At 17.3% G+C, this 27,981-nt stretch overlaps 1 protein-coding gene across 5 annotated transcripts; it reads right to left on the minus strand.

Annotated features, from left to right (window-relative positions):
• Positions 1-549: 549 nt before the first annotated feature.
• Positions 550-27,928, minus strand: LOC727574 (transcription initiation factor TFIID subunit 3-like). 5 transcript variants are annotated; one of them, XM_026446407.1, is made up of 11 exons: positions 27,707-27,928; positions 27,372-27,543; positions 26,690-26,932; positions 21,763-22,937; positions 21,053-21,673; positions 11,731-11,910; positions 11,515-11,615; positions 10,961-11,303; positions 4,413-4,507; positions 1,467-1,567; positions 558-902 (listed from the first exon to the last, which is right to left on the minus strand). In XM_026446407.1, exons 1-11 carry the CDS (start codon positions 27,716-27,718, stop codon positions 838-840), a joined length of 3,108 nt encoding a protein of 1,035 aa, XP_026302192.1. In that variant the 5' UTR covers positions 27,719-27,928; the 3' UTR covers positions 558-837. The 5 variants fall into 5 exon arrangements, with proteins under 5 accessions (XP_026302196.1, XP_026302192.1, XP_026302193.1 ...); XM_026446408.1 differs by having other exon boundaries at positions 10,961-11,288; positions 27,707-27,926; XM_026446409.1 differs by having other exon boundaries at positions 21,053-21,625; positions 27,707-27,924.
• Between the last annotated feature and the right edge of the window lie 53 nt (positions 27,929-27,981).

Here is a 27,981-nt window from a genome sequence, read left to right on the forward strand (position 1 = left end):
TTTAGAATATCATATTTTTTACAAATGAATAAGCAATAAATATTTGAATAAATATATAATAATATTCAAATTTTTTATTTTTATCTAAAATAAAAAAATTTTTTAAAATAAATTTGAATTTTTTTTATAGTAATTAAAAATATATATAATTCAAACCTTTTATGTAGCATGTATTAAAAATAGTTTTTCAAATAGAAATAAATAGATAGAATAAATTATATGAAAATTTATTTTATTAAATTTGTTCAAAAATTTAATTATTATTCTCTAATTTGTATTATTTCTAAGTTTAAGATATTTTTAATAGTTTTAATTTTAATAAAATAACTATGTGTAGTTGAATATTATATATTTTATCAGTATAAACGTCACATATGTTTTATTATAAGAAGATAATAATTATTATAAAATATTAATGTATTATTGAAAATTTAGAATTTTGAAAATTAGCTATCAACGTGTTAAAATTTAATCATGATATTATATTAACAATCACAAAAGATAACATCTTCTAAGCCAATTGGATTGCACTATCTTTCATCTTTTTACTTTTTTTCTTTACAGTCTTAACTTTCATGATAGTCTTTCCAGCCTTTCCCTTGATTGGTAAAGATTTTTCCTTTAATGATTTCATTTGTAACTTCATTTCTGCTTTTGATAATTTCTTGTTTTTCATACTTTTTACACCAAGCTTACTGTCTTTTTTAACTTTGGTAGTAGTTTGAATTGCTATACCGGATCTTACACAAGATCCGGGTAGCTTGTACTAGGCAGTAACTTTCACCTTTTTCTTCCTTTTTTTCTTCTTTTTATCATGATGAAGTTCTTGTTTTTTGGCTATACAATAACGACAATACCAATCTTCGTTATCAGCTGGTGGTACTTGCATCCCAACACATACCCTAAATAATTGAAAACAAAAATTAACATACAAAATATACAAAATAAAATTAATTTGAATAGAAAAAAAGATTTTTATATTTTTGATTTAACATTTTACTATAAATTATAAAAATAATTTTGAAAGTAACATAAATATAATTTTTTTCTTTTATTATGAAAAAAAAAAAAATATTAATGAGAAAAATGTTGAAAAAAAAAAAAAAATTAGAGATTATACAATGATATTGAAATTCATATTTAATTAAGTTGTAATTATAAAAACAATTTAAGTGATAAAAATATTCAATTTATATATATATAATCTTTTTATATTTTCTATTGTAATTAAAATATAATATATATACTGTAAATATAATATATTGTAATTAAATATAATTTTAATTTAATTTCATTTAATTTAAAAAATTGATAAATTAAATGATATACATATAATATTTAAATTCTTAACATTTTAAAATATTAAATATCAATGTAGAAAATAAAAAAGGTTTTATTTATATTAGAAAATAATTAAAATTTAACATAATTAATAAATAATTATTATTTTATAAAAATTCACTTACCAATGATACCATGCATCGCAATCATCACAACCAACCATAGGTGATCCATCATCTTGATTACCACATGCAGGACATATCCAAACTTGATGACCACCTTGATCCTGAAAGACTCATGTGACGATAAAAACACAATATACTTATTTTTTATTATATATTTGGATAACCCAACCCATCTTTTGTGTTTTTTATATTTTAATAATATATTATTTATTAAAAAATATCTAATATATATTAAATTCTTAATATACTTAGATATTATATTTTGTTACTTATAATTAAAAAATTTAGAATATGATTTATAATAGTATAATAATATGATTCAATAAATAATGATAAAGTATGTTATATTTTAAAATTAATAAAATATTTTCCAAAATATATAAGATAAGTTAAGATGTAAATGATTAAAAGTTGGATGAAAATGAAATATTTATGAATTAAAATATATTATGACTAGTATATAAAATGTTTACTCAATAATTTATATAATGAAAATAATTGATGAAATAGCTGTTATGAAAATAAAAACAAAATGTCTTAAAAATAATATAAAATGTAAAAATTATATAAATAAAATTCATGTAATTATATTATAAAATATATATTTATTTAATTATATATAAAATTCAAGAGAATAATGTAAATAGATGTATAATTTATTGATTTAATGTATATGAGTGGTAGTAAATAGGGAAGGAATAATATATTTATATAAAAATTGAAGTATTGGCCTGCGGTAATGAAATAAATTTTCACTTGGCCCAGAAATAAAAAAAAAAAGTATATTCTATGATAAAATTATTCATTTAACAACATACATTTTAATTATTCAAGAACCAAATTCATTAATCCAAGATCATAAAATTATTTACTTTCAGATCCATTTTTTTTATTTATCATATTAATTATTGAAATTTTATATTTCAAATGCTTATTAGTGTATATAAACATATTTTTATAAATGCATTTAAATTTAATTTATTTAAATAATGATTAGTTAGTTTTATATTTAAGAAAGGTACCTATAATAAAGTATAAATAAAAAATTAATTTATATTATATAATAAATTATTTAATTTTAAAATTTAAAACTTTTATATTATTTTTAATAATCCAGAAAAGTCTGAACAAAAAATATTACATACTAATATAATAGTATTAAGATAATAGTATATAACATATTTGTTACAGACATAAATATTATGAAAAACAAAAAATTTTTTTAAATATTTTTTTTAATAAAATTATAATTTTATTGTTGTAATATTATAACTAAAATAGAAAGACAAATTCATTTAATAAAATATAAAAACAATAATCAAAAATAAAAACGTGTTACTTTTTTAGACGAATTAAAGAATATTTTTTATTTGATCTAACATAGTTAGATAATATTTCTTATACTTTAAATGTTTAAATTAATAAATATTGAATATAAAATAAAAAAAATAATTTATAAACAAAAGATAATTTTTGATTTCAATAATTACAATATTAAAACTTTTTTAATAAACTATAAAATAATGTTATTGCATTTTTATATTAGATGATTATATAAATTTTATATAATAAAGTTTTATATTATTTAAAATAATTCAAATGTAATGTTATATATTGATGAACTTTTATTAGTAAAATAAAAAAATGTCTTTATATATCTTACAAAAATGTTGATAAATCATTTTCAAATACTTTAAAATCATATAAATCTTAATATTGAAATATCTTCCTATCTCTATTAAAAAAGTTATTTTTTTCAAGATAAGTATTGTATCTTATTGTCTAATTTTCTTATAGCATTAAAAATAAAATAGAAAGTTTAAGTTGTAATATTAGATAATTCATTTTATAGAAAATACTGTAAGATATGAACATCAATATATAAATTATATATTATATGATATATATTATATATATAAATTATATATTATATAAATATAATATTTAATACAAGTGTAATATAAGTATAATATATTTTATACATATTTGTATATATATATATATATAATAAAATAATATTTTTAATTTTTTTATCTATTAATAATAAAAAACAAATTTAATGATTATATAAATTAAAAATTATTCAAAGTTTATTTATGGATAAATTATGTTTATGTTGGGCTTTAAATTTATAAAAATAAAGATAATATAAAAAATAATAAAAAATAAGATAAATATATTATAATAAAAATACATTTAATGTATTCCTTTATAGTTAATTTATAAAGAATGATATTTTTTTTCTATTGAATTTTTTTATAAATCTGATATTATTTTAAACAGTTTTTTGTAATAATTATTTCTTTTATATTTTCAAATGATTTTATATAAATATATAAAAATATAATAATATAATATTTATTAATAAATAAAAATTTTATTTTGAATTTATTTTGAAAAAGAAAGAAATAAAAAATATAATAAGAGAAAAACTTATTTAATATATAATTATATTAAATATTAATATTTAATATATATAAAATATAATGCAGAAAAAAAACTAATTTCAATATTAAATGTATAACTTTTATATGCAATGTATGTGAAAATTATAAATTATATACATGTATATAAATTTTATTTTACAATCACATGTGTTATTGTATACAAAATATATATATTTTGTTATAAATTCATATTGTTTTTATATACTTATAAATATAAATATGTACATATATTTATATATGTTACAAGTACATAAATTGATATTAATCTTTTTAAAGAGGAAAGTTTTAAATAAGATTATTTTAAATAAATTTTAAGATAGTAAAGATTTTTGGATTTTTAAAAATTGAAAAAACATTTCTAATATCATAATCATAATGAATTCAAGCAAAAGCTAAAAATAATGCACAAACCCATGTATTTCTATGAAACTGACGCAGATAGAAACTAGATGATACTTTAAAAAAGTACCCAATGACTTTAAAATGGGAATGTACTCACCACAGTAGTGGTTGATGTTGGGGGCAGCGCAATCCTGCCATTTTCTTTGTCTTCCTTAGCATCATCCTTTTTAAGAGCTGCATCTGCTTTCGTCTCTGTGCCGTTAAAACCGTTGGTTATATTCCTAACTGTTTTGCATGCTATGTTTAATAACAACATGCAAGTTGCATGCAATCAAACCTTCACTATTTTGTAAACTATTTAATCTTCTTTTATATATATATAAAATAATTATTTATTTTTTATAAAAATAATAAAATATATTATTTATTGATATATATTTTTTCTTTTAAACTTAAATTTATCATGATTAAATCTATTTATTACTAATTCAAAAATTGTTTATTATTTTTTTATAACTATATATTTTTTATATAATTAATCTTTTTTGTAATAAATATTTATCCTAAATTTTAAATTAGAGATATGAATGTATAATTTATTTAAAGAATAAATTTAAATAGAAATATTTTTTTCTAATATAATATATTAAAAATATATTAAATCTTATTTCTAAGAATAAACAAGATACATAGATAATAGATATATATAATTTTTTTTATATAAAATATGAAATAAATAAGAAAAAAAAATAAAAATAAATGCTATTTTTATATACATTATATCTTATATAATGTTATATATTAATAAAATAGTATATAATTGTATAAATTTTATTTATTATAAATTAGCATGCTCTAATAAAATTATTTTTTTATTATTTCCTGAATTTCGCTTTTCACATTTATGCTTTCTTAAATATACTTTAATATTTTTATATTTTATCAAATATATTTATAGTCATTAATCATTTTTATTTTTAAATAAATAATAAAAAAGTATTTTATAATTTGCTGCCCCCTTTTTTTATAGGTAAAACATTAATATATATTGTCATTTAAAATAGTTTATTTATTTTTCAAATTATTATTTATATTGAATCAAATTTAATTTTTTTTATTATTTCTTTTATTCTAAAGAATTTCATACTTATATTTAAAAAAATATAAATTACTTTAAAATTTTTAAATATTTTCATGCATGTCATATTAAAATTATTATATCAATATATTATTCAATTTATACTTATATATTTTTATTAATATTTAATTATATGTTTTTATTATTATTAAAATTTTATTAATTATTCATTATATTATTCAATCTTGTTTAATTCTTTAATAATTTAATTTTTTAATAATAATTTAGCGAATTATTATATTAATATTATATAATATAAAAATATTAATAATATACATTTCTTTAATTTTATTTTAAATATTTTATTATAAAATAGTATATTTTAATAAAATAAATATTAATTTTATAATTTTATAATTATAATTAAGTATTAAAAAAAAATCATATATGTTAATATATTATAATGTATATATATAACAAAACATTATTAATTTATGTTTATTCTATATATTACAATTTATAAACTTTTTTATAATTATAATATATATAAACTTATAATATATATAAAATATATATAAACTTTTTTATGTTTATTCTATATATTACAATTTATAAACTTTTTTATAAACATAATATTTATAAGCATTATTAAATATTGTTTTATTCTTTTAAATATTTAATACTTAAAAATCATTTCTATAAATAAAAAAAATTATAATAAAAAAGTAATATAATTAAAATTTAAATAATAAAATTTTATTAAATTCATATATAGCATGTTTAATACATCGATTATTTTTCAGGCATTTTTGATAATTTGAAAAAAAGAATGTTGAAATGAAAAATTAATGCTTATGTTAACAAATTATAATGTAAAAAGAGCAAATTTATATTTTTATTATTTTTTTATTTTTTATAGAAAATCAGAATTACTTTCTTTTTTAATTCTGTATTACTTTTCCTAAATGTAATATGTAAAATATAAAATGTAAATGTAATATTGTAAATAAAATGTAATATTATAAATAACATTAAGACGAATCTAATTATATGCAACATAGATATTTGTTCAATTATTTGTTGAAAAAAACATTTTTAAAAAAATTCCTTATCAACAAGTCAAATACTAATATTTCTGTTTCAATTTCTTTTTACTATTATGCACGCTTTTGTTATATAATAGTAAATAGGCTCAATTGTGTTAATAATCTGAAATTATATTAGCTCGCAATCTGGCAATTAATCTCAAATAAATGATTCAAATTGCACACTGTTTTCTGCGAACTTTTTGAAAGTTTTTTTCAATTAAGAAGAATAATCAGATATAATATAATATATAATTATATAACATAATTACAAATTATGAAGATGAGATCATCAAATCTGTTTATTTCAACAAAGCATATTTAATAATAAAGTGAAATTAGAAGAAAAACATTAGTATTTGAATTTTTATTACATTAAAAATGTAATTTTTCGCAATAATTACACGAACAAATGTATTATTAATATTGCATATTATTGAATTCTGAATATTATTTAATATTACATAAAAAAAATTATATATAATTTAAAAAATGATATCGATTTTTTGTAAAAAAATATTTGTTTTCACTTTTATAATTTGTTAATTATAAATCATCAATATTTTTTATTTTAAACTTAATTTTAATTTTATTAAATATTTTTTCTCAAATGGCTAGAAATGTCCGAAAAATCTTAACCGATACACTATTTTGTATAAGATGTCTCTAAAATAAATAATATTTATTCTTCTTTATATTTAATAAAATATAGAATATTCAGTAAAAAATTTGCAATAAATTTAGAAATATTTATTTTTTAAATTAAATATTATATTAAATATTATGTTATAAGATTCAAATTGAATTGCTTAAATTTAATACACATAAATAATTTTAGATCATAAATTTTTCAATCATAACAGATTCAGAATATTGATATAAAAATGACTATTGATCAAAAAATATTTATAGATAAGGAAAATTTATAATTTATAAGTATAAATTTAGAACAAGAAAAATTAAAAATTAAATAATTTATTAAAAAAACTAAATAACTAAAAAATTAAATAATAAAAAATATTTTAATGATTTTTATAAATTATTTGTAAATTAGGAAAATTTAAAATTTTCTTTTTTTTTTAAATTAAATATAATATTTTTAAAAAAAATATTTTCTAAATAAGTATAATATATCATATAGATTTATTAAAAATTTTATTCTATATCAAATTTTGAATTTCTTTTTAACATTTCATATAAATAATTTAAATGAAAATATAGAATAAAATTCATTGTTTTATTAAAATTTTTTCTTATAAAAAATAAATGTATAAAATGTTATAAATAATAAATTTAAATATTTAATAATATTTAAAAAAAATATTGATATAAAATAATTACATTTTTTAATTAAAAAATTTTGAAATTATTTAAAAATTTTTTTATCAAATTCAAGATATAATTTTAAGAAAACTATGTTAAAAATATATACATATATAATTATTATTATTATTTAATAATATTTTTGTATAGTAATATTTTTAAAAATATGAAATGAATATAAATTTTTTTTAAAAAATCAATAAAAAAACTAATTGATTGTGAAAAAAAACAAATTAATAATGAAATTATAGTATGCTAATTAAAAAAAAGTAAATTATTTAATTATATTCTTTAAAATATTTATATTTTTTATAAAAATTGTTTGAAATTTGAGAATCTATAATATATATATATATATATATATATATTATACACACATACATATATATTCTATTTTATATTATATACATATAATATTATGTTAATTATGATTATTTCATGATTCAGATCTTTAATAATATTTTTTCTTGAAATGAGGATAAAATAATTTAATATTAGGGGCTGCAAATTTAAATATTTTTAGAATATGATTATATTAAAAATACTATTTATTTTCTAATAGATATATCGAAAGAAAAGAGATATAAAAAGATTTTTATAATTTGTATTATTTTAGAAAAAAGTATTTTAAAAAATTTTATATCTTTTTTTTTATACTATATAATTTATATTATATTAATATAATTTTTAAAATTTTTATCTAATGCAGTCTGTTTTTGTGAAAATGTTTATATGTATATTGCAAATGAATAATTATACTTAAAATGATTTTCAAATGAATCTAATTTTATCATATAATATTATGAAGAATTATTTTCTTTTTCCTATTAAATTGAATGTTTTTATTATATTATTATATATAAACTACATGAAATATATCAAATGTGCATTACAGAAGAAAATATTAAAAGAAGAAAAGAAAGTTTAAAACCCATTTAAATAGAAGTATAATATAAGAAAGGTCTTAGAACTTGATTCATTAAAATTAATTACCTAAAAAATTTATCACTAAATAATATTCAGTATTAAAATAGTTTATAAAAAAATAGTTTAAAAAAAAAATTTATAAAAAAAAATCATAAATATTAACATAATATAAGTAAGTTCTGAGACTTCTTTCAATATGAAAAGATTCCACCTAAGTAGATTCCATTTAACTGAATGTGATAGAAGTGCTAATTGAATTTGAAATGATCAAGTAAATTGGTAATCACAACATGAAATAAGTAACAAATCTAATGTAGGCTATGAAGTTGTTCTACATATACACTTTAGAGACAAATGTATCTATACAACAAAGCAGGCCAAATGAAAATTATACCGTCACCGCAAGTCATGAATGCATAGAAAGTAAAAAATGAAATATTAGGAAACTGGATTATTGGATAAGGTAAAAATGGTATTGATGGGTCGAGTTAATTATTGTATTAAAAGTAACATCAGTTACATATGATTAAAATATTTGATATCTATATGAAATATTGGTTTGAAATTCAAATAAATTATCTAATATATTCTTATTTGAAATACTATATGAAAGCATGTTTATATATATATATATGTACATACATATATAGGGTATACGATATAAAAGTATTTTTTATTGTAACATTTCTAATAATCTTATAAAAAAATATTTGAAACAAAAATTAATAGTCTCAATATAACTAAAAATTGTAATAAAATTTTTTTCAAAAATTCGTTTTTTTAAATAAAAAATCATAAACATCTTAATTTTTGTGACATTATATATCTTTGATTTGGTTAATCGACAGGTAATTGACATCAAAATGAATTCATCATAATTTATTAGACTATGATCTTTTCAGAAATTTTAGCCAATTAATTAATGTTAATATGAAAAATTATTTTACTTTAATTATATAATTATAATTAATTATAAACAACATTAAAATAAAAATCATATCTAATAAATATAATATAATATAATAATTTAAAGTATTTTATAATTATTTATTACAGAATATTGTGCAAAACGATATTATTGTTATTGTTGAATCTATTTATTAATTTTATCTGTTTCATAATTTTCTTAGTTATAGTTTAGTTTAGTTTAATTATAATTTGATAATTTTTAGTATTGTTTTAAATATGTAAGTCGATAATATATAATTATATAATTGAAATTAAATAATTTTCCACATTAATGTTTTTAATTATTGAATTAAAATTTTGAATTGAAAAAGTAAAAGTTGTAATAGTAAATTATATAATAGGCTATTAAATTTGTTTCGACATCAATTGCAATAATAAAGTCAAAAATATATAATACAATTTATAAAAATTAAATTATTAAAAAAGCAAATTTTTGCAACTTTTTTCATTACAATTTATAGCCAAAAACTGATAAACTTTTTTTTTAAATATTTTTTTCTGAAATTATTAAAATGCTACAATATGGACGAGTACTTTTAGATTGTATATATATATTCATATACAATTACATATATAATATATATAGATACTATAGCAATATTAATCTAAACAAAGATATGAATAATAATGATTAATAAATAATTAATTTAATTAAAGAGGGCTGTCATTTCAACTTATTATGTAAGATATTAAAAAATATTTATATATATATATATAATTTATATATAAAATTTATAGATTTCTTTTTTTGCAATTAATGATTATCAATTGTATGAAGTTTCTAAGAACCAGAAAATCAAAATATACTATTATTTTACAATATTTTATAATATAATAATAATATAATAATAATATAATTTTATTTAATAATATTATTTAATAAGATATTTATATAAGTAAAGAAATAATTACTTTTATAAAATGTAAATACATATATTGAAACTTTTAATAAATTTATATTAATAATAAAGCAAAAGTTAAGTTTACATTACATCTTAATTAATATAATTGGAAAAAATATATTAATTTACAAAACTTAAGAAAATAATCCTCAAAAAATATTGTTTTTATTATAAAGATTATAAAATATAACATAAATATAAAATATTTATATTATAAAATCTAAATATAACAGCCCTCATATTTATTGTATTAATATATTTGATTTTAAAAAATATTCTGAAATATTTGAAAACATAATCAAATATTATATTTAAAAATAAAATAAAATATTATATTTAATAATATAATTACATGTTATATTTAAAAATATAACATTTTATATTTGAAATATATGATTATATCATATAAAAGCGTACTTACAAAATAATACGGTGGTTGTTGTTGCATCAGAGGAGTTGGGAGCTTAGGAGTAGGATCAAATTGAGATGAAGGAGTCTCTCTTTGAGGTAAGGCTTTGAAGAGAGATTTCTTTGCTCGAGGAACTGTTGCAAGTGGCACACTAGTAAGATTGGCAGAGAAAGTATCTGTAGGAAGAGCAGGGCTTCCATCTAACGTTCCCTCCTCTGTTTTCTTACTTGCCGACTTTTGCTTTGGTGGTCGCGTGACTAATGCTGATATTTTGGCCAATTCTGGGCTTGGTTCTCGTTTTGTCTCATCCTCAGGCTTCTTCAGCAATGTTTTTATAGTTCTATAACACATTTCCCTAATAATAATATATGCGTTATTAAATACATGGAATGTATTCAACGCATAATATAATACTTTAATAATAATAAATAAATAATAATGCTAAATATAAATATTTTAACATTGAAAATAAATAGAAAGAATTTTTCTTTTTTTAAACGATACTATAATTAATAAAATAAAAGAAAATAATAAGTTATTAATAAAATAAAAAATTGTGAGCTTACATTTTTTTCATTGGAGCAGTATCTGGTGTTGGTGGTCTCGGAGATGCTGTACCTAATTTTAACGTGATTTTTGGTACAGCTTCAAAATTTTTATCTTCTTTCTGCAATGAAATAATATTAAAAGATCAATTTTTTAATTTTTAATTTTGATAGAAAAGCTAATAACTAATATTAGAAATAATTTAATAATTACTATTAGAAATAAAACTTTTATACCTCTTTTTCTTTTCGTTTATCTTTTTTTTCTCTTTTTTCTTTAATTTTATCTATTTTTTCTTTTTTATCTATTTTATCCTTTTTTTCTTTTATTTTATCTCCTTTTTCTTTGTGTTTTTCTTTTTTATCTTTTTTCTTTTTTAATTTATCTTTCTTTTCTTTTTTATGTTCCTTTGATTTCTGAAAATAAAATTTATAATTTTATTAATATAGTAATTTAATAATAAAAATCTTATATTTCTTTATAAATTATTTAAGAAATATAATGACATATTAAACTTGGATAAAAAAAGTAACATTATTTTTTAATATTATTTTTTATAAGTTTTCAATTTTCTATATATTCATATATTCATATATTCATATATTCAATTCTCTCTCTCATAAATAATATATAAAACAAAATATTTATAAATTTTATATATCAAAAATGTAACAATTCATAAATTTCATAAATTTGCAATATAAAAAATTCTCATATTTAGAAGTATACATTTTTTAAAAAAATTGAAATAAAAGTGAAATCAAATAATATCACAAAATATTCACATTTTTTGAAGCGTACAAATATAAAGTAATATTTTTAAATAATTCAAACGTAAAAAAATTAAATAAAATAAGATAAAAAAAATTATTAGATTAAATGTATAAAAAGTGTATTAATTCCGAATATTATAAAAAAAAGACGCAAATTAAACTATAATTTTTTAAAAGATCTTATATGAAAAAAAAGAAAAACTCTAAACTTTCTGTATTATAAACTAAATATTATAAACTAAAAACTTTCTGTTTATATCCTCTATATACCCTCTGTATACTCTCTTGCAAAACGAGCTGTGAAGCAAATTGTAACAAAATTTAAATATTAATTTGAATATTAAGATTATTAAAATTGATAAAAAAATTGTTATTAATGAGATATAAAAACATAGTTATTATTATGTTCTATAAAAGAATAGTATAATTTGTGTTAAAATAAAATAATTATATAATAGTTTTAAATCACGAAAATAACAGAAAGTAAAGAAGATTAAGAAAATAATCTATATTTAATAATATTTTTTCTATTAAATATATAATTATATTTATATATTTTTTTTATTATTTTCTTAAAATTTATATTTGAACATAAAAAAAAATATTCAATATTAATTTTTTTCATTAGTAATCCAAAATTTAGAATATAAAATTTTGGGAATATGTAAAATATTAATTAATCTTCACAATTTTTCAAATATTCTATATTTTATAATCTAATAAAAAAAATTCAAACATAATCAGTATATATATAATTGAGAAAAAATTGTTTTAAAAATAAATAATATACCTTTAATAAAAAATTAAGATCAATATGATAATTTCTAAGATCATATACTTTTAAATTTATAAGAAATTTTAAAATTAGAAATTAGAAATTAGAAATTTAATGAATTCATAAAATATAATTTTGTAATGACTTTAAATTCAGAAATTGTAGTATTATAATGACTGAAAAAAAAAAATTATTTATGAGTTATAAATTGAGCGCGACTATGACAAACAAATTATTAAAATGTTTATTATTATTATGTTATATAATAAGTGGCATCTTAGATTGCTTATTTTGCTTATTTTCATAAAATTTGTATTCAATGAAATTGATTATGCATAATATAATTTAAGATTATTTATATTTGCTCGTTACACTTTTTTTTTATTTTTTTCATATTCTATAAAATGAATGTAATCAAAATGTTTTTTTTAAATGACAATAGCGATCATAAAGAATACATTTAATAAATTAATGATTAGTAAAAAATTTTTCTCTAAAAAATTAAAAGTTTAGTAGTTAATAAAAATATTCGAAACATCTCGTATAGACATTCAGAAGTGAATTTGTGGAATGGATTGCTTGGTATATACAAATGATACAATATCATTATGGTTCAATTGCTATATTTTGTTATATTTATGTTTCTAATGCAATAATGAGATATCAGTAGAAAAAATAATTAAATAATATGTTTTATTTCAACGACTTTAAAAAAAAAAATAAAAAATTAATTATATTACTGCAATTGATAAGTCAAACATGCTCAGAGACTTTTATTCATATTAAATTTTTTTTTTCTTTTAATAATCATTAATATTTATTTATGATATATCACGAAAATAAAATAATATGTCAAAAACATAACTTTTTCATAAATTAAAAAATTCTAAAATTTTTTTTTTTTTATGTTGAATTTAATTTCTCTTTGGAATCCTCTGTTTTTTACTATATTTGCATTTTATCATTAATGATTGCATTAATTAAGTATGTATTATGCAATTTTCTTTTATTGTCCAAAATCGCTTTAAAAAAACAAAATTAAGCTTTGAAAATTTAACTATTTTTCGTTATAATTCGCAAACTATAAAAAATACAGAAAAAGACAAAAGTTGTTTCTTTTCATAAAGATTATTATTTGGTAAAACAATTTATTGTTTATACAATTAAAAAAATTATAAAAAAAAAAATATTTTTTTTAAATTTATTTTTTAATATAAAATTTTAATCAATCTAAATAACTACACTAAATTTAAAAAACAAATAAATTCTTATATTTCTAAATATAAAAATAATATAGCTGTTTGATATATATTTCAATGTGATTTCTGGAAGAATTATATATGAAATTTTTCGATTTATGTTATATAATTAATTTATATTAATCTGCATATATGGAATAATATTATTAAATTATCATTAAATTTCTTATTCATAATCAACTTTCGTAAAAAGAAATCAAAATTAATATTTAGTTATTTTTTTAAAATTATTATAATATAATAAAGTTAAATTTATTATAAATTACAATGTATTTGTTTATACATATATAAGAATGAATATATTAATGAGAAATCAATTAATTTTGAAAATTTAGTAGAATTTATTTTTTTCGCAATAAAATTTTGTCACTTTATTGTTTCATATGCATCAATCATGCTATTATGTAATGTAGATGGAGAAAATTTCTATGTTTACAATATTTTTTTGAAGAATTTCATTAGCATAAAGAATAATTTATAATATTATTAATAATATAATTCATATTACTTATATGCTTTCATTTTTATTCACTCATTTTTTATTGAATCCCTTATCCGATACATAAAAAAATAAAGAAATTTGATGATTACATTAATGATGATTACAAAAATAAAGAGATTTTATAAAATAGTTATATGTATAAATTTTTCTTTTTTTTCCTATTCTTATCTGATATTTATCTAATGTTTAATAAAAGAAAAAATTATATAAATTTCTGTATTTTTGAAAATTTAACGAAAATCAGTAATACACTAAAGCTGTATTTATTTAAAAAAAATAGTTATTTTATTTCTTTATGTCATATATTTATTTAGTTATTTAGGTATATATAGTTATTTAAGTTGTTATAAATTTATGTTGAAAAATTTTAAAAAATTATTTTTTTTTTATTTGTATAAACAATTAATAAATATTTTAGTTCTTACGAAAAGAAACAATTTTTGTTTGACAATTTTTTCTGTATTTCTATAGTTATAGTTATAACTTGTAAGTTATAACTCGCAAATAAAATCGAAAAATAGCTAAATTTTCAAGGATTAATTTCATTTTCTTAAAGTAATTTTGGACAACAAAAAAAAAAAAAAAAAAAAAAAAACAAAAAAGAATTACATAATACATACCTGCATAAACACTATATATTCCCAAAATTTTATAATTTTTTGAATTTTCAGTTTGAGGATTTTTTCTTGTAAACTGTTCCTTTCACGAATGCTTTTATTGGATATGATAGGAATAACCAAATCCTGGTCAGTATATCCAAATTTTGAAAATAATCAATTTATAAAAATGATGAAGCTAAAAGTCAAAAAATTGAATAAATATATCATTTCAATTGAGTGATAATAAAAACAGTTGAACAAATATGACATGTACTTCAACAGTGACCTATAAAGTCAAGATCTTATGATTATAAAAATGATATAAAAAAAGTTGCATGGAATAAAACTGAATTCAATATGTTAATAATGCATGTAATGTGTAAAACATTTAAGATTATTTGCACTCGCAAATATTACAATAATATTGTAATAGTGAATGAAAACTTGTAAATGCACATATACATGTGTCGAATACTCTTTCGACTAAAATGAATATTTGTGTATGTAAAAGCTCGTGTTTATGATCGTGATGTATTTTCTTCAGGATAAGTGGACTGCTTGGTGCTATCGCGTGTCTATACAAAAGCTTGATTTCTCAATATCACAGTATGTAATCATGTATCAATGGTCAGAACATAATGTGTTGTTACAAAAAAACTATTTCTCGTATCTGATAGTCAGAAACATGTTCACAATAAGCATTAATTAAACTTTTTTCCAAATGAGATTCCTGCTTTTAGAAAATGCCTTCCTAATTCAATTGGAAGAATCACATTTTCCAACTGAGACACGATAATAACTAATAAAATATCGCGGTCAGTGTCTGAGTCGCAACACCCAAGTTAGAGAAAATTTCTCGAATTTATCAGTATATAAAGATATTATGATGCTGATAATTAAAGATCAGCATATATTTATTATAAATTTTCTTAAACTAAAATGATATTGCCGTTGAGTCAACTGTGTCTGGATGTCATCTTTGGAATCGAGTTCCATTCCAGTCAGGTTGAAACATGTTAAAAGTATGTAATATAATTATCAACTAAACTTTTCTCAAAAACGATAATTTTCTCAAATAATTTCATTCTTTATTTAGGCTTAATAAAAATCGGCAACCGATTTTATAATAATAGAATAATAATAGAAAATAATAATAATAGATAATAATAGAAAAATTTTTATATGAAAATTTTCTTCGAATAAGTTCTCATAAATCTCGCGAGCACTTATTGCTCACGAATAGAGAAATACGAATATCTTTACTCTGACTGTATGATTTACTTTAATCAGTTTCAAAATAGATCATTTTTCGACATAACAGCTCAATTTTTAAATACATTTTATTCATTTATCAATAAGCTTTCGAATTCGTTAAAAAATGTATTCAACTGAATTGCAACCATAAATGCATTGCTATTTTCATTAAATATGAATTTTTATTCTCGTAAGTTTACTTTTAACGAATGAAATAAATAATAATCCGATAAGACAAAATTAGAATTATGACAAAGATTGCATTAACATCTTAAAATACAATTAAAATGAAATTGCATCTTAAAATGAAATTTTTGGAAGATAGCATTTGAAAGATAGCATGTACAAACACAATACAATATTAGTAGATATAGTACAATATTATTTTTTTTTTATAAATTATAATTGAAATAGTTACTGTTTTTTACATTATAATTACTGTAGTATACAAGTAAATTATATAATACATTCAAACTTGCATAATAGTGATTGGGGAAATAATAATCTCATAAAAAGATTGATAAGACAGTACAGTTAAAGTTTTAATATGATGAGAATATGGATAATTTTTTACTTATTCTCATATAATTTTTTATATAGATATCGAAGTCAAATCTGCAATCATCAAAGCAATGCAAGATATAGAAAGATACTAATAATAGTTCATACATTACTAGTAATATAAGGACAAAATGAAGATATCTCTGCTATTTTTATAGCATACAAAATATAGAAAAAATATTTTATTATTATTATTCTATAAAAATCTGTATAATATAGAATCTGTATAATAGAACCTTCCGTATCACAACTATCATGATTATAGGATAGTCTAGATAAGAAGTCAAGTTGAATTGTAATGTGTTCTAGTAACATTGCAAAATATGATTTTCTGAATCTAATTAATCTCTTCAGAAAAAATGTATAACAAAGGAGAGAGTTTTTAAGAGTTTTTCGTATTAAGGAATGCAATCGTGCAAATTTTAGCTGACTATTTTGCATTCTTTTTTTTTTAAACGAATACTAAATATCTATGAAAATTTCCTCTCTCTCTCTCTCTCTCTCTCTATATATATATATATATATATATATATATATATATATATATATATAAAATTAAAAGCATCATCAAAATATTTAGTTCAATGCCACAAGTTTACATATTTTTATAAATATAATTTCTGAATTATTATAATTTATTATAATTATAATAAATTAATTTCTTTTGTATATAAAGAACATATTATGTTCCTCAATAATTATTAGTCTCAATATTATAATCTTCAAATATAATATATGAACATAAGTAAATAAATACTATTTTGAAATAAATACTACTAAAAAATTCTAAGTATAGATTTTTATCTTTAGAAATACTTAAAATTGATTATATATATAAATTATTTGTGATGTAAAAAAAAAAAAAAAAAAAATACAAACATATAGAAATTTAGAAAATTATTTTTTGAGACTATATATAAGAATTTATTCTAAAAAACAAAATTTTATGAAAGATGAATTTATATATTTACTTGCATTATTCATAATATGTATACATTCATAATATGCTATATTTATAATATTTATATAAAATTTATTTTTATATAAATATTTTTAGTTATTTGATTATCTTGTGTATATTTTTCATTTTTTTTCAAGATATAATGCATCAATTTTATGTTAATTCATCAATTATATTGGCAAATTAATAATGAATTAAATAAAATAATAATATATCAGCAATGGATTTGATAATTCTTGAATTCAAATTCATCACAAAATCATAGTATATTAGATTATTAAATTCATCTTGCTATAAATTTAAAAATAAATGACTTTAAAAAATTATAAATTTGATTCCTTATTAAAAAGAAAAATTTTGTGATTATTTAAAAAAATATAATTTCTTTTTAAATAAATATTGACAAGAATTTGTTAAAATATTTTTGTTCAAATTATCAAAGATGTCTGAAAAAATTAATTATAATAAAGACTGATTTATGATTTAGCAAATATGTATTATGTAATATGTTTCTTCTATTCTTTTTTCATAAAATCAAAATTAATTTTTAAAAATTTCTAAAATTATTTAAAAATTATAAATATATTTATTATATATTATATACTTTTTTTTTTAAATATTGAAAAGAAATATCTTTTAATTTTCTTTATTTTTTTACGATATATATTTTATAAATGTAATTAATTTGAAAATTGAGATTGAATTACAACTAAAAATCATAATAAAATATTAAACACTTTTAGACAATACTATACAGTTATTTTGTAAAGAAATAATACTTGTTGATTTTAAAGACAAATTTAATTGTGCAATAATGAAAAAAAAATTATTTTTTAAAAAGTTGAAAAGTTATGTAATATTTCTTTAATTATTAAATTTTGATAATCAACTATAAATATAATAATGGAAGGAAAACTATTTTTAAAAAATTAAAAAAATTATATAAATAATTTTTCTTTAATTATTAAGTTTTGATGCACTTCATGTTCAGAATCATTTTAAATCCAATATTAATTTTATGTGTCATAAAATATTTTGTATTTTATTTTTTTATTTTTAAAGATTTAAATATAAAATTGTTTGTATAAGATAATATATTTACAAAATTATAAATAATTTAATTTAGTACAAATTGCATAATCTATTTTAATCATTCTAATCTTAAATTTTATCATAAAAAAATTATATTTTTAAGTAATAAAATGAAGAATTCACAAATTTTAAAATAATTAGTTATTTACTAAATAAAGAAATAAAATCTTAAAACATGGATCGTAAAATTAACATTTTAAAGTTATAATTTTTTATTTCATTTAAAATAATTTATATTTACTCATTACATATTATAATTGCAGAACTAACATATTAGATAAAAATAATGAATTGTTTTATTATTTTTTCTTTTATTGATTACAAAAAATTTCTCTATCTATTCTCCTTTTATTTCCATCATATATTTTGATATTTTCATATAGAATTATATACTTTTAAAAAATTTCTGAATATATGATGTTTTAATTATATATATTTCGAAATAATTTGTTTTGTATTAGTTTTCTGTAATCACTAATTGCAAAAATATATAATTAATAATGGCAACATTACATAATAAAATAATTCTTTGTTATAATATGTAAAATAGAAAGACAAATAATTCATTATTTATTTATAGCATATGTAATAATAATATACAATAATTATAAATTATATATATAATAAACTTATATTTATTTTATAGAAATAGAAATATTATTTTTTATAGAAATAGAAAAATTATTTATAATTTTAAAAATATTAATTTTTTTGACCATGTTTAGAATTTTTTTTTTATATAGAAAATAATATTTATCTGAATATCATGAATGTTTTTCTTATTATTCTTATATATTAATATAATATATATAATTATATATTATATATAATATATAATTATATATATTATATTAATATATATTATATATATTATATATATTATATATATAATTTTTATTTAAATTATGAATTATAATAATTAATAATTATGATAATTAATAATAATTGAGATAAATAAAAATCAATTTTAATATAATAAATATTTTAATATATTTTAATTAAAAATTATTCTAAAATTTAAAAAATTTTCGACTAAATAATTAAAAAAGTCAATTATTTAATTTTTAAAATATGAATTATTTTTTTTATATATTATAAATCACTCTGTACATGTAATAATTTCTAGATAAATATTTTTTTTTGAGAGATTCAAGATTTTCATACTATCACATATTTGAAAATTAAGATGAAAACAAAAAATTAATTTGTTTGATTTTTTTTTTATTCGAACTTCGATGATTCTAATTAAAAATATCTTAATAATTTAAGATATAATAAAATAATATTAAATAATTAATAATGATTTTATAAAAATTTAATAGAAGAAATAGATAATAGAATTATAAAAATATAAATTAAAATATAAATTAATGATTGATTCATCAAAATTAATAATCAAAATAATAAGTTTGATTTATTACTATATATATTTTTCAATAAAGCCAGATGTTATTTATCCTTGATGTGATCTCTTATTCAATTATTCATTTATAATCATTCGTTTTATGAGATAATTAAAATAGTTTGTTTTTATTATGTTTTGCTTAATATAAATATAGACAAATTATTTTGTAATCACTTATTAAGAAATTATTGTATATTTTATTTTATATGAAATGAAAAATATTTTATTATTCTATTTGAGCATATTTTCATATTTAAATAAAGACATATATATTATATATTATTAATTATTGAAAATATATTTATTTTTATAAACTAATAAAAAAATTATGAAAGTCAAATGATATTTAAATAAATACTAATAAAGTAAAAAATTACCTTATCACATTTATCCTGTTTTTCAACTTTAGGAGTTTTTGAAGATAATAACGGCACAATAGGTACTGGTTTAGGATACGTAATTGGTGCTGCAAGTGCAGATGATAAAGGCGGTGCAACGGTACTCGTAGGAACTGGCGAAGGTATCTCTTTGTCCTGCTTAATCGCCTTTGGTTTATCTCCTTTTTCTTTCTCCGTTTTTTCATGTTTTGTCATTGAAAGCGTTGCTTCAGTAGAAGTGGGTATTGAAGGAAGTTTATCCCGATCGACAGATTTAGATTTTGGTAAAGTAGAGAAATCTTCAGATTTTGGTGGTAAATTTATAAAACGAGGTGGTAATGGTAAATTTGACATTGTTGGATGAGGGCCACTACTACCTCTTCCTATAGGTAATGGAAATCTAGGAAACATAGGATGAGGTATTAAACCAGGTGCTGGAGGAAATGTTGGAAAAAAGGGAAATGGGAGTGTTGGTGGAAAACTTGGTTCTTTGGAAATCTGAGGTTCAGGTGCCTGTGGAGTTTTTGGTCGATCTAGTATATCCTGTTCTGGTACATCGTTGATACTTTTTGTCTGAAAAAACGGTAATCGCATATCGGCGATGTCTTTCGACGTCTTCTTCTAAACAATTAATAGTGCTTACATACATGTACACGCAAATATGCACATTAATATTATATAATGCTATATCTGAATAAAAATTAACTTACCTTTTTTGGACTAATATAATGTTTTGGACTTCTTGATTTTATTTCCCGTTTTTTATTCAATTTTTCCTTCCTCTTTTTTTTATGATCTGTAGGTGTCGTGGGCATGTTTAATTCTGGAGTTCTTGGAGTGCTAGGAGTACCTGGTGGTGACATATCATCAAACATATAAACATCTGATCCTGGACTTTGTAAATCAATTAATTCTCCTCCATCTGGTTGAAGATGGACATCTGGCGTATGTGGAGTCTTTTTATCTTCTCGTTTTACATCAATGTCATTACGGAGCGTTTGTTTGTCGATATTTTCATCAATCACTAAAGCAGGTGAACTTTCTCTTGAATCAAGTTCTTTATATTTATGTTGTTCCGATATATCTTTATCTTTATCCTCTCGTGGTTTTGAAATCTTTTTAAAAATATTCAACTTTTGTTTATCTGGTTCAGATGGAAGTTTATCAATATTGTCTTCTTTTCTTTCATTAGATGGTGGAGATCTACCAGTAAGATCAATTATTTTTTCTGGTTTTGTTTTTGGTTGTATAGTTTTCTGTAATTTTGGACTACCAACTGTTTTAGGTGATATTAATTTAGGAGTAGATGGTCTACTTGATGAACTAGGCATGGTACTTTGTAATTTTCCACCTATTGATTTTAAAGGCTTTAATTTTGCTAATTCCTTCATACCAGCTAACTTTTTAATTTTATTATCATCTGTTTTATCTGGTTTAAATAATTCTTTAGCACGATTTTTTTTCTTGTTTTCTTTATCAAGTTTACAATCTTCTAATCCTTTCTTTATAATTTTTTTCGGTTTTTTGTCGTATTTTAATTCTGGAGGTACCATAGGATAAGAACTAGGTTGTGGTGAATCTGAACGAGTTTGATGTGGTGTCCTTGCTTCAGGTAGTTTTCCTTCTCGAGCAGGTGATAAAAAACCTGAAGTAGTCATCATGACACTATGAATTTCACGTAATGGTCTACCCTCTTCCAATACTTTTACACGCTTTACTATAGGACTTTCAAGTGAAACAGGATCTCCTGGTCGTTTAAAAACTACTTGTGGTGACATTCTATGAGGAGATATATTAATAGAACTATTGCTTGAAGTTCCATTACTCAATGTTAAATCAGATGATCCATTCATTATATTTTCTGCTTTCTCTGCTATATATTCCTCTGTCAAATAATAATATATTTTAATATTAATATTTTTTGAATTCTTATATTTTTTCTTACATTAACTGTATTGCTATAGTATAAATTTATATAAGTTATAAAAATTTTATTTTTTTGAGCAATTTAAAGCTAGAAATTAAATATTCCATATTTTAATTAATTATTATATTATAATATATTATAATTATATTAAAAAATATATAATATATAAATATATATTATATATATTATAATTATATTATAATATAATATTATATTATATTAATATAATAATATAATATTATATATTATGTAATTAAATTAAATTATATAATATTATGTTATATTACATTTACAAATTATTATATAATATAATGTAATATTAATATAATAATAAAAATAAAGATTTATTATTATTATATATTTATGTTAATTTATGTTACATAAAGTATTTTCTTACTGGATAATTATTTTATAAATTAGAATATATTTAATAAATAATTTTTTCAGAAAAATTCTCTAATAAAATATATTAAAATATATATATATATATATATATATATATATATATATATATATATATATTATAAATATAATTTTATTTATAATTATTTTATGGCTGTTTTTAAATAAAAAAGTTTATTTAATGTGTGCAATTTTTTATAGTATACATATACATCTATTGATAAAAATTAAGAAACAAATGATTTACTTTTAATTTACTTTCTTTTTTTAAATTTATTTAATCATTTATATTTATTATTTGAATTTTTTTATACTTTATCATATTGAATTTTTTAATGAAATCAATAAGTTGAAATTGAAGATTTGTATATATTAATAATTTTATATATACAATTTCATATAATTATTATATATAATATAATTTTTTTGAAAAATATGTTAGCAAATATATTACAGAATTGTAACGTACCACCTAATTTTTCATTTAATTGCTATCTATTAGAATTATTACATCTAATGTCATTTACGAATAAATTGAATTTATTTTTATGATTTGATATAATTTTAGATTCAATAACAATTAATTTGCTTTTTATCAAATTCAAAAACTCTTCGATTCTTTTTCAAAACAAGTATATAAATAGAATTATATGATATTTTATAAAATTATATATTTTTATTTTTTAATGAAAAAATATAATAAACATTCTCATCATTGTAAAATAATAATCTTTCAAAATATTTTTTCAAATTAATTAAAATATTTTTTGTGAAAGAAAATGTAATTTAAAATATATATGATCAAATCTATTCCAGATTTGAATATATTTGAGATTACATATTAATTAAGAAGCAATATTAAGAAAATTTTCTTTTAATAAAGTAAAATTAATGTAAAAAGATATGAAAACAATCAGAAACATGACTGAATTTTATATTCAGGTAGATTCAATTTAATTAAATGTAGATATTTTACAATCATTAAATTTAATTGTTATCCAATTTTACTAGAATATCATGAAAATTATAGATATTCATAAATCGTTGTTTTTATTAAAAATAATTTACATAATTTAATTAAAATATATTTCTTAGCTTTTCTTGATTAAGCTATAACTTTTATTTGTTTCTTTTAATTTAATATTATTTTTTATAAAAACATATTCCAAAAAGATTTTATTATTTATCGATATATATATTACATCCCTATCTTTAATTTCAATTACTAATCTCAAAAGATAAAAAATATAAATTCATTTCAATTTAATTAATTTATTTCTTAATTTTTATTAGCAAATGTTTATATAATTATATAAATAAAGAAGTGAAATAAATAAAATATATGAGTATTATAAATTAATTTTTTGATTATTGAAATAGTTTTTATCAAATTGAATAATATTTATTTGAATCATATTTTCTTTTTATTATAATCAAAATTATATTAAAAAATTTGTTCTGAATAGAAATATTGGGAAGAAGAAAAGAAAACGATAAAATAAAAAATATCAGAATTAGAACAAATTTTCTGTTATAATTCTATAATTATAAGTGATAAAAAAAATTTAAATAAATGTCAGTTTGATAAAAGCTATCTGATCTATGAATAACAGATATCTATGAATAACAAAAAATATGAATATGCAGTCATGAACATATAAAAATATAAGAAATATAAAAAAAATTTCTGTAATAATAATATTTTATAAATATCTCTCATTTTATAAATACTTTGAAAAAACAAGCGGCTTTTATACATAGGAAAAAAATTGATTAAAATTTTATTCTCTACATATCTAAAAATCATCAAAATCTATAAAAAAAGCTTTTTTTAAAAATAATTACCATTATATTTTATATTATTAAAAAATTCAATAAAAAATAATATTTTTTTATTTAATAATTTTGTTTACATTGCTAAAATATCATACATTACAAAAAGATCAATAAAGAAATGATAATATAAAAATTTTTCATAATAAAATTAATATTTTACAAATTAATATAATAATTATATTAATTTAAATGAAAATTTAGAAGAAATAGTATTAAAAATATTTTTTTTTTATTTTTCAAGAATTCAAAAAATAAATATAAAAAATAAATTATTATACTAAATTAATAAAAATGAAGAAATTGAATATAAATTTTATAAAAACTTATACAGTTGGAATTGGAAATGAAATGGATGCAAAAGTTTCATTGATATAATAAAATAAATTAATTAGTTTAAAAATTTTGCAATTAGCATTTAAAAATATTAGTAAAGATTATATCAAAAATCTTATAAATAATATTTTATAATATTTGAATAAAGAAGCTGGTAATAAAACTAAAAGCTGGTAAATATTTTTAAATTTTAAATTTATTATATATTTTATTGTTATGTATAGTATATTTTTAAATATATTTTTATTCCTCAAAAATTAATTGACATTTTTATTACATATAGTTATATAAACAATATCAAATATAAATTTCAATTATTTATTAAATAATTTATAAAAAAAATGATCTACTAGAAAAATATATTATAAATAGTAGTATATTTACTACATAATTGTTTTTTATTATCTATTATGTATCTTTTCTTTTTTTATTAAATATTTTTTTAATTTTGTTATTAATTATAATCAATACTATAGTGTTAAAATATGTAATCATTTTATTTAATTTGGTAGACTTCTAACAAAAAAATTTTCTGTAATGAAATTCTAATATGTTATCTTTTTAAATCCTAAAAGTGTATGGAATATATTAATGATTATTTAATCAATAGTTTACAATAATAGTGATATTAATAATATTCCTTATGTATACATTTATTTTTATTTTTGATATCAAATAATTATATTAATTTAAAATATAAAAATACAGTGATTTTCTTTAATATTTGAATACTACACATGCAAAAAATTATTTATTTCTATGTGTATTTGTTTTTCTGTATAACATAATTTGCATTTTACAATGTGATTTTTGAATATAAAAATATTAAAAATATTTATATATTATTATCTAATTTATATATTATTAGCTAATAACATATTAATATAAATTTGAAATATTATATTATAAAATATATTATATTGTATATTATTGAATAATTTATTTTAATTATATGAGTAATTTGAATTAGTAATTTCAATAATATTTCAATAAAAAATTATTGGATAATTTCTAATATTAGTAAAAAAATTAACAATGGATTTTTTTTATTAATCATTTATTATAATTATAAAATATTTTTCTTATTTTAAAATGTTAATGTTTAATTTTTATAATATAGTATTTATAATATATTTTACCTTCTGTATCAGGAAACATAGCTGGTAAATGTTCATGTATGTGTACAGGTCTTGTTACAACTTCTCGACTTCCAGGTTTTAAAAAATTCAAATGATTTTCACGTTGAATTGGAAATTTAGGTACTGCTATAGGACATGGAACAGAATCTACATTTTTAATATATTCTGTTAATTCTTGTATATCAATATTCATATTTTGAAATGCTAAACCTAAGTCATCAAGATTTGCTTCTGTCCTTCCCACTGAAAAAATATTTAATGCTATATTAAAATAAAATAAAAACTTTAAATATAATAAACTTTATCTTACAAAAGAATCTTAATTGAATAAATGAATAACCAGAAGCTGACAATATTATTTAAAAATTATAAATAAAAAAAAAAAATATATATATATATTGCTATATATATAGCAATACAATATTATCAATATCATATATTAACATATAAAAAATAAATGTTATGGAAAAATTATGACTTATAATATTTTTATTATGATTATTAGTCGATTAAAAAAGCTTGGATAAAAGAAAGTTTATTATATAATTCAAATAAAATTAATATAATTTGTATAACTTCGTAATGAATTATATAAATAATAATGAATTATATTATAATATCAATAAAACTGATAATGTTTGAATTTTCAATAAAATCTTTATATCATTTCAAAAATACTTACAAATTTCTGCATATTGATGAGTGAGTTTTGAAATTCGCAAAATATATTCTTGCATAAGATCAACCATAAATTCTAACGGTGTAGAATTAATTGAATGCCATCCAATTATTTGACATATTTGAGCAACCACCATTCTTAAAACACTCCTACTGTATTCTGTTGACATCTTCAACTATAAAGAAACAAAAAATTTACTATTCCAGACATAAGCTTTGAAAGTTTTTTTTTTTTTTACTAATTAATAGAACTTAACAAATAAATTCTAAATTTTAATGTTAGGAATATATGAAATTTAAAATTATGTATATTTAAAAATGCTTTATTTTACGAATTACATTGGTCGCCATATTGGCTTTTCTTATTGTTCATGTTTGTAGAAATGATAGATACTATAATGATTATATTGTTATTATTATTATTACTTTAATCATTTTAATTGTCCAAGGATTGTTTCATATTTCATCATTATCACGGATCCTTTGGATCCGCGGAATGACCAAGCTTTCCATGAATATATGTTAAATACATCCCGCCAAAACATCATCGCGATATCGGTTCACTGACATCACGTTACCAGCTATCGACAATATGCATGTGGCGCCATTATAGG

The sequence above is a fragment of the Apis mellifera genome, linkage group LG2 (genome assembly GCF_003254395.2).
Source record: "Apis mellifera strain DH4 linkage group LG2, Amel_HAv3.1, whole genome shotgun sequence".
Taxonomy (NCBI): domain Eukaryota; kingdom Metazoa; phylum Arthropoda; class Insecta; order Hymenoptera; family Apidae; genus Apis; species Apis mellifera.

What these genes read in the sequence shown, in the direction of transcription:
- LOC727574 (XM_026446407.1), bottom strand. An exon ending in ATAAACGAAAAGAAAAAGAG is followed by an intron (nt 11,616 to 11,730) that starts GTATAAAAGTTT and finishes ATTTCATTGCAG; the next exon opens with AAAGAAGATAAAAATTTTGA. An exon ending in AACAACCACCGTATTATTTT is followed by an intron (nt 4,508 to 10,960) that starts GTAAGTACGCTT and finishes TTAACGGCACAG; the next exon opens with AGACGAAAGCAGATGCAGCT.